General features: G+C 46.5%; 1 protein-coding gene across 2 annotated transcripts; it reads left to right on the forward strand.

Moving 5' to 3' along the window:
* The first annotated feature begins 258 nt into the window (after nucleotides 1–258).
* LOC148672711 (polyunsaturated fatty acid lipoxygenase ALOX8) lies at nucleotides 259–18,332 on the forward strand. Of its 2 annotated transcripts, none has more exons than XM_088628554.1 (15): nucleotides 259–520; nucleotides 5,464–5,635; nucleotides 7,287–7,494; nucleotides 8,728–8,809; nucleotides 9,122–9,211; nucleotides 10,629–10,744; nucleotides 11,395–11,567; nucleotides 11,840–11,983; nucleotides 12,215–12,418; nucleotides 13,761–13,847; nucleotides 14,093–14,262; nucleotides 14,809–14,966; nucleotides 15,522–15,622; nucleotides 17,138–17,308; nucleotides 17,637–18,332. In XM_088628554.1, the coding sequence occupies exons 2-15, from the start codon at nucleotides 5,489–5,491 to the stop codon at nucleotides 17,817–17,819; spliced, it is 2,034 nt and encodes a 677-aa protein (XP_088484680.1). In that variant the 5' UTR covers nucleotides 259–520; nucleotides 5,464–5,488; the 3' UTR covers nucleotides 17,820–18,332. The 2 variants fall into 2 exon arrangements, with proteins under 2 accessions (XP_088484680.1, XP_088484681.1); XM_088628555.1 differs by having other exon boundaries at nucleotides 266–520; nucleotides 14,809–14,930.
* Nucleotides 18,333–18,609: the final 277 nt, after the last annotated feature.

Consider the following 18,609-nt stretch of genomic DNA (forward strand, 5'->3'; position numbering starts at 1 on the left):
TTTCCGAGTTGTGTTAATTGTGTTGTCTCTATCTTTCCTCTGCACAACAGCGATTTGGAATGCTCGTCACCGTAAAATCAAGTACAGGAGGTACCCTTTACACGAAGGATGGTGGGAGTATGGAACAAGGTGCCTAGCTATGGTGGCAAAGTCGATACTCTGGCAACTAGAAGCCCTGGGCAGGGCGAATGTCCTTATCTCGATGGCAGACTTCGACTTACGCACAGAACGTGGCGATGTGACGCGCGCTGTCAATGTCAAACATAGTTCACAAGATGCGCCATGTCAAAACCTCGCTTACAACCCCACCGCAAGCCAAAACAAACACAGAAGCAAACAGACTTTGACACTTTGCCAGAGACTTCTTTTCTGTTGTGCTCCCACAGGGCAATCAGGAAATACAGCAAACCACCCACGCACGACTCAGACTCTTAAGAGCCGGCGGCTCCGGTCTCTGTGTGATTCAGCCCTGGGCTTCGTCTGGTCGTAGCGTCGCCTCTCGCCCTCCTCGCGCAGCCTGGTAAGACCGCCCTGCGCCACTTTCCGCGCGCGTGCAGAATTACGGTGCAGTTGCAACGGACCCCAGTTAATAGAAATGTACTGTGTTTGCTGCGATAGCTATGCGAGTTTTAGAAAAACCGTTAGGTTCTGCCTGTGCAGCCCAGATGTTTACCGTCCTGTCATGGTTAGAGTCACCTATAATATACGTGAATAGTATTATATTTCTGAGCTTAGTTCCGCTTAGCGCGTTTTTTTTTTACTCCCTGGCGGAAACTGGCTTCCATAGGATACGGTATTGGAACTGTCTCGGTGTTATTTTTTGGGGGGTAGTATGTGTATTCATGTCAGTACTGGTACTATAGGATTAAAGAAATATAAATATTTATGAGTATATAGAGTTTATAATAGTATATATACACTAGAAACGGGCAGGCAGCACGGTTGCGCCGCGGTTAGCCTTGCTGTGTTGGTTCAGTTGCTGGGGGGGCATCTGCGTGGAGTTAGTATGTCCGTGTTTGCGTGGGTTTCCTCCCACAGTCCTAAAACATACTGGTAAGTTAATTGGCTTCTGGGAAAAGTGGCCCTGGAGTGAGTGTGCGCATGTTTGTGTCTGTGTCTGTCTGCCCTGAGATGGACTGGTGTCCTCTCCAGGATTAATCCTGCCTTACGCTTGTAATTGGATGAAACGGTTAGAAAATGGACGGGCGAGTGGATGGTTTTATAGGAAGCGTGTCGCAAGGAATACCATGTGGAAAGGAATCTAGGTAAAAGGAGCACTAACACCCAGAAAAAGCAGCCACGCGCTCTGTAAGACAGGCCCGTCTCCGTCTTTCTTCATGGCCGTTTCCCGCTCACCGCGTCTGTTAAAAAACAGTCCTTTTTTTTCCCCGCAATCCCTTTTCTTCTGCTGCAGTTGTTTTTCTTTTTGGTGACCTGGGCCCGTTTTGCTACAAGTGCTCTTCACTAGCGTGTTCGCTCGGTCCATTGCTCCATCTTCCTTGCCGGCTAGCCGACTCGGTTCGTACTGAGCTGCAGCGCTCCACCCTCCGTGAAAGTGAGGGGGGGGTCCGGTACACCGGACACGGGTGGGGAGACTCGCCGCGAGGCCGGGGCAAGCAGAGCACCTCCGCGCAGAGGGTGGTCGGTTCTGAGATGAGGCTGGCGCACGGATCGACAGCTCGCGAACCCGGAGCGAAGAGCTGGAATCGCTTCTGCACGGCGGCGGCATTTACTGGCGATGGTGACGCCGATGACCTTCAGAAGCATGAATTGATAAGGCTGAAGCTGGCCGCAGACGAAGCCCCAGGAAGCTTTGGCACGCTCACTGCTGGTGACCTGCATTCAGCGTTGACTCGGTTTCTGAGAGGAGCTGTCTGAGATCGCTTTCACAACTGATTTCTGTACTTGATTAACCACTCACGGCGGGCGAAGAGCTGTAATTTCCCTCCCTTACATGCGAAGATTAAAATCTCGTCACAAGTATTTGCAGTTGCAGCGCACAGACAGTCCAGCACAGCCGAGTGATGCAAAGCGGCTATGTACTGTATTATAAACTGTTGTGAATTTGTGGTCTTTCTGGTTCATTCATTTACGGTCATTTATGGCAGCGGAACCAGAAGACATATTGGGAGAGAGCGAAGAGTATTGGACGAGAGAGAAGAGAGAATGTTGTTGTTCGGCAACGGACTATCATAAATGCTAAAGCAAGGAAGAAGACGAAATCCGAAACCGTTTCAAAAACAGTCTCTCGAGCAACGTGAAAAAATCCATGTGAGCCATTCACCCCTCCCCTAAAAGTGGAATCAGGTTCCAAGTCTTTGGGTCAAAATGCTTTTTTGTTGCTGATGCTTTTTCTTCGGTGGCTGCTTGTACGTCGGCAGATCATTTTAAAAAGAATGTTTCATTCTCCGCTGGCAGTGTGATGAAACTGAATGTCACCTCGTCTGACCCTGCAGAAAAGTAGTGACACATCGTGTTCATTTGTGTTGAGCAGGCTCGGCGCAAAACCGGCAAAGAAAACTTGACAATAGCGCTGTTGATTCAAAGTACTACTGAATCCATTTCATGTTGTCTGTCCCAGTACAAAATGACACTTTTATCATTTGGGGAGGATAACGGGCTCTTTCACGTTCATTCAAAGTAAACTATATAAGGTAAACTTAGCAACAGCTCAAAGCTTTGCACTATTAAATGCGTGTACTATTAAATATTCCGTGTCCAAAACACACCGCAGGTAAAAGAATATTCATCTGTCGAAATGGAGTGACGAAATAAAAGCTTTATGTCAAAACGTCGTACCTGGAATACATACAGTATGAATCTAAAGTAGCCAATGACATTTATTTACATACAATATTATACATTTTAAAACTGTAAAAAGGTTCATTTTTCCTAACACGTGAATATTGTATTCTCCATGGCAATGTCTCTCCGCTTTGATAGGTTAGAAAGTGGGACGTCACCATCCCGCAAGGAATTGGGGGGTAATTCCCTTCAGCGGAGTCGCTCCGACTCCGACTTCAGAGAAGGGCGCCCGTAAATGTCTGCATTGGGATACGGCCTGAAAGAGCAACAGTAGCTGTAAGTGTGATGGTGTCAATATGGCAGTTTGGAAAGGCGGTGTCAGATTTGCTAGAGGGGTTCACGGTGAGTCCCTGCCTGCCTAGCACTGCTCCAGTGTGCCCCAAAGACTCCCGTGCTGATGAGGCAAGCGAGACCTGGACTGATTTACATAATAGAGGAGATATACCTGTCCCCATATTTGCAATGGAAATCTGTCAACGTCCTAGTCGTATGGGTTGTTATGATCCCAGCTGCCTGAGCTCCAAGTGCACAGGCAGTTAAAACTGTAGCCACCTTTCTGTCTCCCTGCCCTTCTCCTCCTTCTCTCCACATCTCGTTTGGCTCTGGGTGTGTGGAACACGCCACCCAGCCATGCTGTTGAAGACGATACGCTGGCTTCTTTCAAGGATCCTCTGGATGAGATCCTGCAATCGGGGCAGGAGGCACTTCTTTACACAAAGAGTCGTGGGAGCGTTGAACAGGCTACTGTACCTCGTCCAAACTGGCCCCTTTTCAGCATTGCAAGCCTCCCAGAGCTCACATTTCTCATCGCCTCGAGTGACACATGAGCCACAGGACCCACGTGGTGTGCATGTGGAAGTGTACTTAAAACAAAGAACAGGAGGGCACGTCTTTCCACAAAGGGTGGTGGGTGTATGGAACAAGCTATCCAGTCATGTTATTAAAAGCATTATTTTACAATGGGTGCAATCCCCCTCTATGAATTAGCTACATTACTTTGTTCTCCTCCCCCCCCTCTCCGACAGCAGGCGGAGCGATGCGCTGGTTGGAGTATTCTCGGTCGCATTTAATGGCAACATCAGCTCAAAGATTTGGTTCAAACCACAAAATGGAGATGGACGTGCCGACAAGCAGATCCTGCTGATGTGGGATTAACGCTAGGATGAGAGATTTTACAATGGGGTGCTGCCACTGTCTCGCTGTCTTAGGTTCAGTTCTGGCCTGGGGTGCCCGGAGTTTCCATGTTATCTCCTAGTCTAAGTGGGTTTTCTCTGGTGTTCCATCTAGGCTAATTATAGTCTGCAGATTGTCCCTGTGTGTGCCCCAGAATGGACTGGTGTGCTTGCCCATGGTATATAATCCTGTTTTGTCCGATGTGCTTCTGGAAAGGGCTCTGGTCTGTCACCATCATTGCCATCTTATCACCTTTCTGATAACAAACAGATTTTGAATGTGAATGTGTGAAAGTCTTTTGCTCATGCACATGTGTGTGTGCAAGCTTCTGGGCTGGATTTGCACTCTGCAGTCCACCACAGTGTTTGACTTCCCCCATGTGCTGACATGCTATACAGATTGGCTCATTCTCACTTTGCAGCCTCATTTGCAACAGTAAACTGTACTTGCAGCAGGACAAAGACTCCATTGTCTCAGGGGGGGACCCTGACTACCAGACGTTGGCCCTCTATTTCACGGCTGATGGCACAGTTTCTGTCGTGTTTGAAGAGGGATCCACCGGTTTCACCTCTCCCTGGGGCGACCCAATCTGTATTTCGCTGTTCATTCTGGTTTTGGGACGTCCCACATCTTGACAAGTCATAGTCCAGTATTTAGGGGTCTGGATTTTGTTCCATTCCCTGCCTTCACTTCTTCTTCCATCACGTCACTCTGCGCCTCTGTGAGGGCTTTATCTTTCTTGTGTATTGCTCTTGGTGAATCTCACCGTATAAATCACAAACGCATACATACGCAAAAACCAGCCACAGTCGGACTGGAAATGAACACTGTAAAAGAGAACTACTCTGTCCACAGGGCCGTTGATTGGATGCTGAATTCTGAATCTGCATTACGAGAGCTGTGAAGATCCTTCTGCTCAAAGAAGGCAATTTGTCAATTAATTGAATGCATGGAATGTCTTTTTTCTCAGACTATCTGGCAGAACACCAGTGTTATGCAGGAATATCATGAGAAGCACTGCTCTGGAATACTTAAGCCAGTTCCCCACAGAGACAGAGACCTGGGCTGTATTAGAAGACTGGAGGAAGGGACAGGAGACTCTTGTGGGAGGATTTTACAAAAGTCTTCAATTAAATTAAACCTTTATTGTGTTCTGGGGGGAAATTGTTTTACGGCAGTCCAGTACAACAATACAACAAGGAAGACCAATACTGCCAACAGAGAAGACAGCACAACAATGTTGCAGGAAATAAGAGACTTACAGAGACAGAGACGTCTCCAAGACGGTAGTAGTGTAAATTCACAATGGAGGGGCTGAGACACATTCCATAACACTACACAAACCTTTGTTTTATAGAGGAAATGTGAATTAATTTGATTTGACCCAATTATCTTGCTACTCATTTTCACCATTTCTTTGCAGCCCATTACAATTTAATTACCTGTTACAGCCTCTACCTGATGTCTTTTTGATTGGTCCTGTAGGCTCCTCCCTGGAATTTAGCCAATCATGGTGGAGTATTTGGTTTCTGTGACAACCTCAACCGCCCCCCAGGCGGGGTCGTTCAGCTCTGTTGGGGTCACCTTGATCGGCACAGAGGGCGTCAGTCCAGAGGTCATCCTTGGCTCTGGGGACTCCCCCCTCACTCCTGGCTCGGTGAGTATGACAGGACAGGCTCAGGAAACCACAGGCTGGCATTTCCTGCTCTCTAGGGCACTGAGATTGTATTCACAGCCACTACCCTCCCAAATTATTGTGTTATCACTACCAGTCTTGAATAAGTTGTGTATATATATATGATTGTGCAGGAATCTAACATCAATGCACATAAGAGCCATTGATGCAAAGCCACCATATGTGGGATTATGCCTGAATGCCTCTATGTCAGAATCCCCCCAGAAAAGGGAAACTTTTAGCAGCGCATCTCGGTCTGGCCGACAGTGTCTTGTACAGACGAAGTGCAGAATGCAATGATAAGATGACCCTGGAGCACTGAGGAAAGGAAGGCACAATCGAGAAGGAATAGTAGCCACACACAAAAACCTGTGCGCACATGAAAGATCGAGCACGCACACCAGAAAAGAACAGTGCTTGCACAAGAAAAAGGACATGCTCTTAAAAGCAATGTGCACACAGAAAAGTATGCACACGAGAAAAATCGAGCATGCACGAAATCAAAGCACACTGGAAAAAGGAACGCACTCTAGAAAGAAGACAAGTACTTACAGAATTGTGTCATAATTCTTCCCAACACCTCTGGGTTGTAATCACATCACTCATCCTCAATCATTTACTTTTGGAAGGGTTAAAAGTATCTTATGTTTTTCATGATCCTTTGAGAGCTTTTACTTAGCTAAAATATATAGGTTTCCTCCTTTTCAATTCTTATGCAAACATGATTCCATTGCATTGAATGAAAGACTAAGGCATGTTTAAGCCTGTGATTTACAGGTATAATTACCACAGGTTTGTCACCATCAGCCTTGTCATCATCATTACTCCTTCCTATATCGCTTAACAGTTGCCAGATGAATGGTGATACAATTCCTTAAATACTTGTGTTTTTCTAGTGTGCTTTGATTTTGTGTGTGCTTCATTTATCTTTTTTTTGTGTGTATAATGATTTTGCATGCACTTACATTTTCTAGTATTCCTTTTTTTTGTGTGTTCTGCATTCGGGACCAATCCGGGATGAAACCGAGCTGAAGGTTATTAACCGCCACTGTCAAATTAGCAGCACAACAGACTAGGATGGTGAGACAACTCTAGTGAGTGAGCCTCTCTCTGCCACCTGCCCAGGTCCCCCCTACCCAGCATCAGCATCTCAGTGAGGTCTTGTGTTCATAGTGTAACGAACGCCCCAGGTTCTGTCAGCAGTGTGGGGAATCACAGGCTGGAGAGGAGCTTACAGTTTTATTGCCCGTTTCATCACAGTGGAGTGTGATGATCATGAAGCAGAGATAGAAAGTGTAGGAATCTGCTGGACAGTGTAAGTTTGTAAATTGTTGTTTCTTTAAGTTGATCAATGTTTTTTAATGAACTTAAAGCTAATGCATTAGTAATGTAATTATCATATAAGGGAGGGTTCCTCATGTGTTTTAATCATAAATCCATTCTCTGTGCTGTAGTACAGTATCTGACAGAATAGGGGTGGACTTGGTTAGATGCAAATTTAGCTATTCAAGACCCTGTTGAGAATCTACTGTATAGACTTTCATCCCTTCCATACATGATTGTACATGACCATCAGTTCAGAAGGCAGAGTGCAGTGCAATGTCCTGATTGGTTGTATGTTGTCCCACAACAGACGTGTGCCTGTATACTGAAGACAGAGATCCTACTGGGCACTGTGGTGCTAATCCAGCTGAGGAAACAGAGAGTTCCTAACTTCCCGGACCTGGACTGGCACTGCCAGGAGGTCTGTGTGGAGACACCAAGTGGAGAGAAGTGTTGCTTCCCCTGCAATAAGTGGATCCAATCGACAGATGGCGCCATTGAGCTGTGCGGTGAGCTAGGTGGGTTTTCCCTGCTCACAAGAGAATGGTTCCAGGAATACTGGACCAACATATGCCATCTGACTGCTTAATTACGATAATTAATTACTAGTATTAAAAAGCAAAGGAAGCGTTTCTGTGTCCCCAATCCTCCAACCCTAAGGTCAGAGGGGTGCAGAGAGGAGTTCTTGATCTGTAATGGTTCAAGACCGGTAGCCAGTAGGACATCCAGAGCTGTCCAGTCAGTAAAATCCTGTGGTTACTTTGGTGAAAAATAGGGCATTGTCCCACAATTATAGGGGAATATAAGATAAGATCACCTTTATTTATTTAGAAATTCATCATCCCTTTCATACATTTATTTGGGGAAAGTGTTTATGCCTACACAGTGCTTCTGTACATCTGAATACAGCACGCAGCATTACACATCAAATCTATTCTACATGATTAACTCGTTACAACGTAGTCATGACATGTTGAACTCACCTAGTTTGTTACAGGATAATTGGTTTATACTGGCACAATGGCATTTACCCCTGCCATTTATTTGTATTGATTGCTTTACAAATGAATATTTGTATCTACATTTGGGAGAGGGAAGACGTAGATATTCAGAATTAAGATTACGAAAAGGATCTGATATGATTTTTTCCACCTGCCTAATCATGGTTTCTTCACAAATTGTCTGCATTGGTGGAGTGGTTGAGTGGCCGTGGGACATTAAAGGGGCTCTTTCCATACAGCAGACTGCGAGTTGGCGAGAATCTTTCAGGCTTTTCGTCTAGGGATCTTGCACGCCCCCTGTGTCGCGGAACTCAGCATCTCTCTGCAGCTGCTGTTGAGAGCTGGGTGGTAGGTGTGAACTAACAGTGGCAGTGTCTGCTCACTCTGAAGTGCTGTGAAGGACAGCTGACCCACTGTAAACTTAAGGCTGCCTGTGGATAACTCTTCATTTTAATTACAGTTTTGCAATTTGAGTTTTCTGATTGCCTCATTTGGCAAACTCCATCCATCCATTCTCGAACCGCTTCATCCAGGTCTGAGTTATGGGGGAAACAGAGTATCCCAGCAAGCAATGGGGGCAAGGAGGGGTACACACTGGATGGGACACCAGTCCATCACAGGGCAGACATAGATTACACACTCACACTTGGGCCAGTTTTCCCAGAAGCCAGTTAACCTCCCAGCTTGTCAGTGGAGTCTTATGTCCCCTCTCTCTCTCTGTATTTCTGCACTTGCCTGTGGTTTTCTCAGTGAGCACACTGAGCTCAGAGACACTGCCGATACTGAGAGACCACAGGGCCAGGGAGCTTCAAGCCAAGCAGAAGATATACAGGTACCCTGTCTCTCTGGCTCTTTCAAACCTGTCTGTCCAAGTCTCTCTCCCCATTTCTGCATCAGTATACAGTCTGTCTGCATACTGATGATGTTCTTGTCTTTATTTCTTCTGTCTGGTCTTGTGGACTGCATGTATTTGTGTTTCTTCATGTATTTGGCTTTTTGGTGTTTGTAATTGGTTATCCAGTTTATCTCTGCTCCTCTGCAAAGGTTACTTCTGTCTCCATTTGTTTCCCTGTGCCTGGGTTTCTCACTCTCTCTCTGTCCCTCTGTGTGTAAGCTGTGTGTAATGTGTGTCTGTGTCCCATAGGTGGCGCACTCTTCATGAGGGTGTACCTCGCTGCATCGACATGACCAGTCTGGAGGCACTGGTACCCAATCTGAGATACACTCGTCAAAGGTAATGACCGACTCACGTGCGTGTCTCTTTGTCATTCTGTCTGCCTGAAACTTACCATCAACTACCGGCATCACGGATGCTGTAGAGAATGGAACCACTCGCTCCAATCCCCCACACTTCTGAAAGGCATTGAAATTACCTGTGTTTGAGCCTGGAGGTCCAGAGCTCTCTGATTTGGTGCTGTGAAGCTGTCGTGCACGTTATTAGCACTGTTATCCACTGTCAGAGCTACTGAAGAAGGCTACAACAAGGGCTCAAATTCTGGGTCTCAATGAACAGTTATGCTAAGTCTTTGGGAGGCCAGGTTCCAGAGCTGTGCTGTTACTGGTGACCCCAGTGTCCTCGAGTTACAGCTTGATCTAACTGAGCTCCACCTGATCCAGGCTGGTCTAGGAGGTCGGCCAGTCAAGCTTGGAGAACCCCGGTCCTGTGGGGTCATGGGCCAAGCTTACTGTACCAATTTCTAAGGATGTGGAACACAATGATGCTGCAATGGTTTGTTTAATGGAGTGATTCTGAGCTCTTCTGGAATATGAGTGTACATCTGCTACCGACAGCCTTCTGGGGACAGCATGTCTCAACACCTCATATAACGCGAATGTTTCTAGAGGAACTGGAAGAACATTTAGAGCAGGATTTTTTCTACTTGACCCTTGACCGTTATCAACTGTTCCCCTGACCCTGGTATAAACCTGGAGAGATTTCAAACGGCTTCTGCAAAAGGTGAATATTCAGGCCTCTCAAGTCCAGCACTGTTTGCTGTTTCAGAAATTCTGTAGGAGAATGGACTTTGTGTAGAAGAATGCTTATTCTGGTCTTCACTCACCCAGCATGAAAGAGCTGTATGTATTTTAAAAATAAAACACAGTGGATCATATAACAATTGTTAAACTGCCTGCTCACTTCATTTGTTTATGCAAAATACTTATCACGGCATCAAGCTCCTCAGCTTCCTGATGAAAAGGCCATTCTCTTTGTGTGTTATTAGAAGAAAATAGGTGTAACTAAATAACATCATTTTGGCAGTTACTATAATCTCTGTTCCAAATTCAGGTCAATGTATCTGTACTCTCTCTCTCTCAGAGCTAGACAAACAGGGTGAATATCAGCATTACATCTTTACCCCTCGTTTGCTCTGTTTCTTTATAGTAATGTACTGTATACTGTAGAACTCTCAGTGCAGTGTCAATGTACTATAGTGTTCAGTGTGTATGTATTAACCCCTTTCTCTCTCAGTGCAGTGTTAATGGACTGTACTGTCCAGTGTGTCTGTATTAACCCCTCTCACTCAGCGCAGTGTTAATGTACTATAGTGTCCAGTCAGTGTGTCTGTATTAACCCCTCTCTCTCAGTGTAGTGTTTATGGATTTTAGTGTCCAGTAAGTATGTCTGTATTAACCCCTCTGTCTCCCTCCAGTCCAAGTACAAATCTTCACTACCTGAGGGGATTTGCAGAGAGAGCTGAGTCCTGGGGGAGCTTTCAGGAGCTGGAGAGACTTTTCAACTTGAACCACAAGGACAACACCATCGCACGTACACACTCATTACTCTCAGCACCTCTCTCTCTCCTCATTCCCACTTTCATACTCTTCTGTCCTCTATGTGTGGAAATCCTTCGTTTAAGTCCTCTGCTGGCAGTTGTTGATTGTTGTTGGCTTAGATGTAACACTCCTGAATATTCACCTAGTTTTTGAGAAATCCAACAAGATGGCCAAACCATGTGACCTATCAGGCCTCCACAGTCCTGCGATGCTTCAGGAAAAGGTAACCACTTTATAGACATGAATGTTTTGGCAGACAATTCATGTTTTTCCCTCTGTAATGGGGGCACAGAGCTAGACAAACAGGGTGAATATCAGCATTACATCTTTACCTCTCATTTGCTCTGTTTCTTTATAGTAATGTACTGTATACTGTAGAACTCTCAGTGCAGTGTTAATGCACTATAGTGTTCAGTGTGTCTGTATTAACCCCTCTCTCAGTGCAGTGTTAATGTGCTGTAGTGCCCAGTGTGTCTGTATTAACCCCTCTCTCTCAGTGCAGTGTGTCTGTATTAACCCCTCTCTCTCAGTGCAGTGTTAATGTACTATAGTGTTCGGTGTGTCTGTATTAACCCCTCTCTCAGTGCAGTGATAATGGACTGTAGTGTCTGTATTAACTCTTCCTCTCTGCACCTCTCTCAGGGTATGTGAAGTCTCACTGGCAGGAAGACAGTTTCTTTGGTTATCAGTTCATCAACGGCTGCAACCCATTCATGATCCGGCAGTGTCGCCACCTCCCGCCAAACCTGGCTGTTACCAACGAGATGCTCTGCCCTTTCCTGCCCGAGGGCTCCTCGCTGGAGCAGGAGATGGAGGTGCGTCTTTCTCAAGGATAACTGGGAGACGGGAGAATGGATAGATGTGCATTGAGCCCTGCATGGGACAGGGATATATATATATAGTGTTGAGAATTGATGTGTAGAGGACTGGGTGCACAGTGCTGAGAATTTTGATATATGCTGTAATGGACTAGGGTCCAGGCTGTTGAGATTTGGCGTATAGACTGTTGAAAATATGGGTATAGGTTACAGGACTGGGGATGTGATTTCATATTCTGGTTGTTTCTGTGTGTTGTTCTTTGTTGCAGCACGGAACTGTTTTCCTGGCAGATTATGAGGTTCTGGAAGGTGTCCCAGCGAATCGCCTCAATGGACGGCAGCAGTACCTGGCCACCCCTCTGTGTCTTCTGCACTGTGACCAGCAGGGGGAGCTAAAGCCCATTGCCATTCAGGTAGAGAGAGGACAGCGTCTAGTGGAATTGGGGGCATAGGGGTTTATTTTAAGTGTCATATTTTGTTATAAATGATATAAAAAGCCTACTTTACTAAGTTTTTTTTTGCCAAATTAACCTTGCATGGAATGGAAATAAGAGGGGATGTATCTCTAGTGTGTTTGAAGTGATTGTCTTGGTCCATACAATTCTGAATCTGATTAATTCTCATCTCTCAACCCTTGGTCTCAGCTGCAACAGCACCCTGGGCCTCAGAACCCTGTGTTCTTGCCCTCTGATTCTGCGCCTGACTGGCTGCTGGCCAAGGCATGGGTGCGCAGTGCTGACTTTCATTGCCACCAGCTTATCTCCCACTTCCTCAGGACTCATGTGGTAGGGGAGGTGTGCTGCATTGCCACCCTCAGGCAGCTGCCGGAAATACACCCCCTGTATCAGGTATGCTGATAACTCGCAATGACGAACACAACTAAATGCTCCAAGATTGACACAGCTACACACTGATTGATGATTCACAGGTCAATAGCACAAAAATACACACCGAAACACTGCCACACAGGTTATAATATACACACTTATACATTCCATACTTGTCAGGGATGAGGTTTCGCAATAAACAAGATTTGGCAGTGAATATCTGTGCAGTCAAACTTCCAAGGGAAGGCCGCTGTCAATGTTGAGAAATCAACAACAGTGCACAGTTTTCATGACAAATACAAAAACTTAAATCTTCTCAAAGGCAGTGTTTCAAGGGTCTTACTAGCCAGAATATATTGAACATTGAGTCCAGTCTCTTGGTGACAGGGAAAGGGGTGATTGTGTTGGAGGAGCCAGAGATCCCCTGGCCAGAACACCCCAGATCCCCACCTTATTGAATCCTTTTTACCATGATCATGGCCAAGCAGTCTATGGCACTGGATTGAGGCTCCAGTCTCTTTGAAGGTGTGAGAAGAATCGATCTAGTGACACCAGTCTTTTTAAAGATGTCAAATATACCAGGATTTTAGGAAATTCAGAAAGAAAATCCCTAACCCTAACCGTGAGCACCCCCCCCCCCATACACACAGGGATAGCCTAATCATTTGGCCAGTAAGTATACACTGTTCCTTCTGTAATAATAATTAATAATAATTGCTTACACTTATATAGCGCTTTTCTGGACACTCCACTCAAAGCGCTTTACAGGTAATGGGGACTCCCCTCCACCACCACCAATGTGCAGCATCCACCTGGATGATGCGACGGCAGCCACAGTGCGCCAGAACGCTCACCACACATCAGTGGGGAGGAGAGCAGAGTAATGTAGCCGATTCATAGAGGGGGATTATTAGGAGGCCTTGATTGGTAAGGGCCAATGGGAAATTTGGCCAGGATGCCGGGGTTACACCCCTACTCTTTTCGAGAAACGCCCTGGGATTTTTAATGACCACAGAGAGTCAGGACCTCGGTTTTACGTCTCATCCGAAGGACGGACGTCTCATCCGAAGGACGGGTGATGTAGTGATGGGACTGCTTTGGGTCTCCCTGAGGCCATGTTTGAGGTCAGCCTATGCACAGGGTGGGTTTAATGTTTGAATAGTGGCCAAGATGAGCATTCAGATCAGCCGGTGGCCTGTAGTGCAGCTTACACACACAGACACTGCCGAGCAGCCAGAAGCAGAGGCATGGCTGCACAGGCTTACTGAAATACTGATGATGAAGTGAAGCACAACATTCACCTGCTGAGCGACAAGAAAGCCTACCAAACTTACTTTGAAGCTCTGTTGCCCTCCCTTTCCAGGTGCTGATGCCGCATGTTAGTACCACTCTGCAGATTAATATCCAGGCGCGAGCCTCACTCCTGGCACCAGGGGGCGTGTTTGACAAGGTGAGCACAGGTGCTCCCTGGCCATAATGTGATGGTTGCTCCTCTCTCTTAAAGCCCCACAGTGAATGTATTATTGGACTGCAGCTGGACAGACACTTCACACCTGTTAAGCAGCCCAAATTTACTATCACCCTTTTTTCAAAATCTTGCTGCATCATAAATTGTGTTCTGTACTGAAGGTTTTATAGACTCTAGCTTTGTTCTTTGTTGTATTGCTGTGTTTTTTGATCATGTCATTTCCCCAGTCTTCTGCCTGTGGTCTGGAGGGGGTGTCCGCCTTGCTTCGCAGAGCCACAGAGCGCCTGTGCTACAGCGCCCTCTGTCTGCCGGAGGACTTGCAGGAGCGAGGGATCGACAAGCTGCCCCACAACTACTTCGCACTGGATGGACTGAGAGTGTGGGGGGCCATCAAAAGGTATGGTGAGAGAGGAAAAGACAGGCTCTGGCACTCAGAGGTGGGCAAAAGAAAGAAAAGCTGTTCAAATACTACCCTGCAAGGTGAAAGAGGTAAAGGGTCACTAGCAATCTTTTTTAGATCTGTTGCTGGAGGAATAGGACACTGAGAGGCTGAGTAGAAACACTCTCTACTCTAATGAAATGAAATTACACATGAGGTACAAGTATACCCAAAACAAGCAGTTTTATCTCTTTTACATTTGAAAGAAGATGCTTTTTGAGTCCTTACAAAGTCCATTTATTTGATGTGAGGACTTTCTCAGATTGGTCCTCATGGATCCAGTAATCTGTGCAAACATTCACAGCACTCTGTGTGGGAGACCAGTATGGAACACAGGATCTGCTGGTGAAATACTCCTGTGTAGCTGCACCAGCTAACAGCACCACCTGGTGCTGGGGTCACTGTTGGTCCAGTGATCGCCAGCCTCTGCCCCAAGCTGAGTCCATTGCTGTTGAATCGACTTGGAAGAGCCTCAGCGATCTCTCTCTGTTGGGCTGAGCGCAGGTTCGTTCAAGGGCTGGTGGAACTGTACTACCCCAGCGATGCAGCGGTGCAGCAGGACTCGGAGCTGCAGAACTGGATCCGGGAGATCTTCGTGGAGGGCTTCCTGGGCCGAGCAGAGTCAGGTCAGGGAGATGGGAGTCATACCGGGAGTGGGACTGGTGAGCGAGATCTCACAGTGTTAGGCGCATTCATCTTCAAGTGAGCTTCTGCTGCTGGTTTGAATCCATCATAAAGCCTCCACATCCAGGAGAGAGCCTACCACAGCCAGTTTGACCTGTTAGGATCTCCTTGTGGTTAAATTCAGTGCTTTTAACTAAGAGCATTGCTTGGTAACTATTCCTCCGTCCACCCTCCTACCCAGTTTCCAGGCTTGAGCTACACTGTAGCGAACGGAAGCAAGATCTGAACATGTCCAGCATCACCACACCATGAATCAGATCTTATCTAGCCCTCACACTGCATTCATGTTATTTCTCTTTTCTCAGCTGCCCTAAGGGAAGTATACAGACCATGTCAGTTAATTTGGAGGGGATTGTTGGGGCATGGGAACTGGAGTTACACTGAATGCCCCCTCCCTAGAGAATCTGGTGGTGTCTGAGGGTCTTCCTTTTCAGCTCACAGTAGGAGGGAATGTCCTGCATACTATGAATTCTGGGATCAAAGGGGCACCTCCACTCTCCTGATTCGCCTCATGTCTGTACTCCTGTCTGCAGGTCTGCCTCAGTCCTTCCAAGAGCGAGAGGAACTCACCCAGTTTCTTACCATGGTGATCTTCAGCTGCTCTGCCCTGCACGCTGCTGTTAATTTCTCCCAGGTTAGAAGTGCCTAGTTGTGGAACAATGTTGTGATCAATTGTTTTATTAGTGGGAGGGTTGATGAATTAGTGTGTGTACCTGTCTGTTTCCTTCTGCTCCTTGGCTTCATGTTTACACTTAACCCTCTGTGTTATGGAGGCAGGTTGCATGGCCTTACAAGCTTAGTTACCCAGACCAGAGCCAGGACAGAAGGCTCCTTGAACAAACCAGGTTGTTCAAGTCTCTAGGAGGCTGAACTGGGCTGCTAACATTTAAGGGTTTTCTACTCTCCTGCTGTGTGTACTACTTACTGAACCTCCTTGTCCTCTCCATCTCTTGGACGGAGAAGTCAAAGCTGTTGTTACAGACTCTGAAGCTGCACCTGCTGTAGTTGAATCCCTAGGCTATATAAAACGTTTTGGTTCAGAGCATCTGCTGAATGATGGTGTGGTAGCGCAGTGGTTAGCACGGCTGCCTGGTGTGGAATTTGTTGACTCCATGTGGGTTTTCTCTGGGTGCTCTGGTTTCCTCCCATAGCTCAAAGACATACTGGTAGATTAAGTGGAAAAACTGGGAAAATTAACCTGGCCCTGGTGGGAGTGTGTGTGTTTGTGTCTGCCCTGTGATGGCGTGGCGTCCCATCCAGGGTGTATCCTGCCTTGAACCCATAGCATGCCAGAATAGGCTCTGGTTTCCCTACGACCGTGTTTTGGAATGAGGGGATAAGAAATGGATCTCTGAATGACTAATTATTATTGTTGTTGTTGTCGTCAAGTTAGTCCACCATGTGTTCTTGCTCCCCCTTCAGTGATGTCCTCAGGAAAATCAGGTCACCATGTAATTACTATAACTCCTTGGGACAGATCAGATGGATGATGAATCCCCTGCAGCAGGAAACCTGTCCTGGCAGTGTGCTTATGCAGCCTGCTCCTTCACAGTTCCACTGTGAACTGACCTGCAGCTGGAGACAGCTGGTCAGCCAAAGCAGGTGGAAATGTGAAATGCTGGGGCACATCTGGGCAGAGTCCACCAATCAAGCTGTGGGGCTGGGTCCCCTGTGCCTACAAACAGTGCCCAAAATCCTTACTAACCCACTGGTAGTCCAGACATCAGTTTTGACTCATCCAGAGGACAGCACTTCCTGCCTTACAGCATCTTCCTGTCATCATGCAAAAGTGTTGGTTTTTACAAGCTAGTCCACAAGAAAGAGCACCAACTGCTGGTCCTCTAGCACCATTCCCAGCAGCCTGGTTTTCCTTAGAGATCTCCCATTCCAATCCAGATCAGGTCCAGCTCTGAGTAGTTTCATGGTGGTACAGTGTCTGGATGCTTTGTGCTCTGTATAGGCTCCCTGTAGCTGTGATGGAGAAGAGAATGAAAATGATGGTGATATGTAGGAAGACAAATTCCAAACTGTTTCAGTTCATCTCACTGCTCGTTTTGAATTCAATGTAGCCCCTCTCTTACCTTTCTCTCCATCACTTTCTCTTTTCTTCTCCCTCCGGATTCACCCTGTGACTCATTCTCTCTCTCAGCTGGACTTTGACCTCTGGATGCCCAACTGTCCAGCCTCCATGTGCCGGCCACCGCCCTCAGTGAAGGGTGCAGTGACCATGGATGACTTTCTGTCCTGGCTGCCCGACGTCAATGCCACCTGCTCTATCCTCATTACTCTGTCCCTGCTGTCCCAGCCTGCGCGGGATTATGTGAGTCACTACGTTTGGTGGATAGTTCTCCTGTACCAGGGTGATCTTCCTCTCTTACTGCCTGCATCTCCTGCAGAACAATATTTGTCTTTCTGCTGATATGTCTGACTCATTTTCCAGTCTTACCCTCTTATTTTCAGTCCATTACTAAGCTTTCTCTTTCTCCCTGCTGTACAGCAAGCTTGGTAATGGATTGAAAAAAAGAGGGTAAGACAGGAAAATGAGTCAGACATATCAGCAGAAAGACAAATATTGTTCTGCAGGAGATCCCTGCCTCCATCTTTCCCGAGAGCTGTCCCCATCTGATTCCCATCTCTCACCCTGCCAGATCCCACTGGGCGAGTACCCGAAAGAAAGGTTGTTCAGGGAGGGCGCCCCCTGCAGGCTGATGGATGCACTGAGAAAGGAGCTGCAGGAGCTGCGCCAGCAGATTGACGAGAGGAACGCCAGTCTGGAGCTGCCCTACCCGTACCTGTCCCCCGATCGCATTGAGAACAGTGTGGCCATCTGACAGTCTGCGGCTCACTCCCTGTCCCACAGTCCCATCGGTTATAGGTCAAGTCAAAGTGTACAAGGATAAATATTTACACCTTTGTTGCGGATTTCATTAACACTGTCGTATCAAGACTCATGTTCGTAAATGTAGCTACTTAACTAAGATTTTCACAGAGCATCCCTGGATCTGATCTCATAGCTCCTCCCACCTGTCAGTTTTACCATTAGCTCCTCCCATTATGCTTGCATCAGATCTATCATTGGTTAATTCATAAGCCCCACCCCCACCGCATCAAACCGCCTGCTAACCAAATGAAAAAAGTTGTAGGATTTTCAAGTGTGAATACCTGAGAGAGTAGGAAGTCCATTTACAACAAGCACGGTAAATGTAAAAGGACAGAGTGATTTAGAAAAGCTTATTGCAGTTTGATTGTTTGGAGCCGGATCTATTATTTGTCTTTTCCTCATTTATAACTCCTGTTTTTGTATAAAGCATTTGAATAAAAAAATCTTTGTCTATAAGTGAAAAGTAATCTAACTTTCAACCAACTAAACTGAAAACAAGATATATCTTTAAACTGTGCAAATTGACAGGGATTTGTTTGGAGAAGTATTCATATTTTGGCACAGTCATTATCATTGCTCCTTTGCAGTGCTGGGGCCCCGGGTTCAATTTCACACTAGGGTGCTGTCTGTGTGGAGTTTGTATGTTCTCCCTGAGTTAGTGCAGGTTTCCTCTAGGTGCTCCAGTTTCCTCTCATCGTCCAAAAACATGGGAGATTAATTGGTTTCTGGGAAAACTGGCT

The sequence above is a fragment of the Lepisosteus platostomus genome, chromosome 4 (assembly GCF_059453375.1).
Source record: "Lepisosteus platostomus isolate fLepPlt1 chromosome 4, fLepPlt1.hap1, whole genome shotgun sequence".
NCBI classification, from domain to species: Eukaryota; Metazoa; Chordata; class Actinopteri; order Semionotiformes; family Lepisosteidae; genus Lepisosteus; species Lepisosteus platostomus.

Coding starts and splice junctions, on each gene's coding strand:
- LOC148672711 (XM_088628554.1), top strand. CDS start 5,489: ATGGTGGAGTATTTGGTTTCTGTGACAACCTCAACCGCCCCCCAGGCG. Junction 12,419..13,760: donor AAATACACCCCCTGTATCAG/GTATGCTGATAA, acceptor CTCCCTTTCCAG/GTGCTGATGCCGCATGTTAG. Junction 17,309..17,636: donor CCCAGCCTGCGCGGGATTAT/GTGAGTCACTAC, acceptor TCACCCTGCCAG/ATCCCACTGGGCGAGTACCC.